This window comes from Lipotes vexillifer, unplaced genomic scaffold (genome assembly GCF_000442215.2).
Source record: "Lipotes vexillifer unplaced genomic scaffold, Lipotes_vexillifer_v1.1 scaffold253, whole genome shotgun sequence".
Lineage (NCBI taxonomy): Eukaryota > Metazoa > Chordata > Mammalia > Artiodactyla > Lipotidae > Lipotes > Lipotes vexillifer.
Window position 1 is genome coordinate 1175642 of NW_006780322.1, and position 667 is coordinate 1176308.

The 667-nt window shown below is 34.8% G+C and overlaps 1 protein-coding gene across 1 annotated transcript in view; it reads left to right on the plus strand.

The window, feature by feature from the left end:
- EXOC6B (exocyst complex component 6B) overlaps window positions 1-667 on the plus strand; it is a 688324-nt gene that overhangs the window by 350880 nt on the left and 336777 nt on the right. The window contains exon 12 of the mRNA XM_007453376.1: window positions 152-223. Coding sequence (XP_007453438.1) covers window positions 152-223 — 72 coding nt within the window. The remainder of the gene's footprint in view (window positions 1-151; window positions 224-667) is intronic.

The window sequence follows — 667 nt, forward strand, 5'->3', positions numbered from 1 at the left end:
ACTCTTTCCTGGCTGAATCTGGTGTTGCTTTAAACCAGGAAGATTTTCCAGAGAGCCTTTACCAGGTGCAGCATTAAGCAGTTGAGTAAATCAAAATTTACTTTTATTTTTAATAAAGGTGTTTTTCCTCATTGTCTTTTATTTCCTTTAGTCTTACTGCTCTGATCCAAACCTCGTGTTAGATTTGAAGAACCTCATTGTGCTTTTTGCTGACACACTTCAGGTTTGTGGTTTATGTTTACACAGACTTATCTAGATGAGTGTTTCATCATCTCTAAATCTTTCCATTGTCTATTTAAGCTTGAGTAAGTAACTTTTAGTTTTTAGTTGTGTTTCTTCTTTTCCTAGAGCTAGATCTTTTTATCTCTTTGTAGCATTTCCTGGTCATCACCTTGACCGTTTATGTTCTCATAAATTGTTCTCATCCCCCTTTTTTTCTCAAGGCAAATCAATTAATTGAACTCACTACCTTAGTTCTTCAAAATGTCCTTAATTCAGATCTAATGTCTGAGTGATTTTGGAGTTTCTTAACTACTGTTTTAAATAATGAACCGTATATTATATCCAATAGAATAGCATTAGAAGTGGGTGAGATTGGTAGCATGCTCATTTTCTCTCCCTATTCCTGAAGGTTGCTAAGAGTTACAGAAGGAGTTGTAGGGAAAAC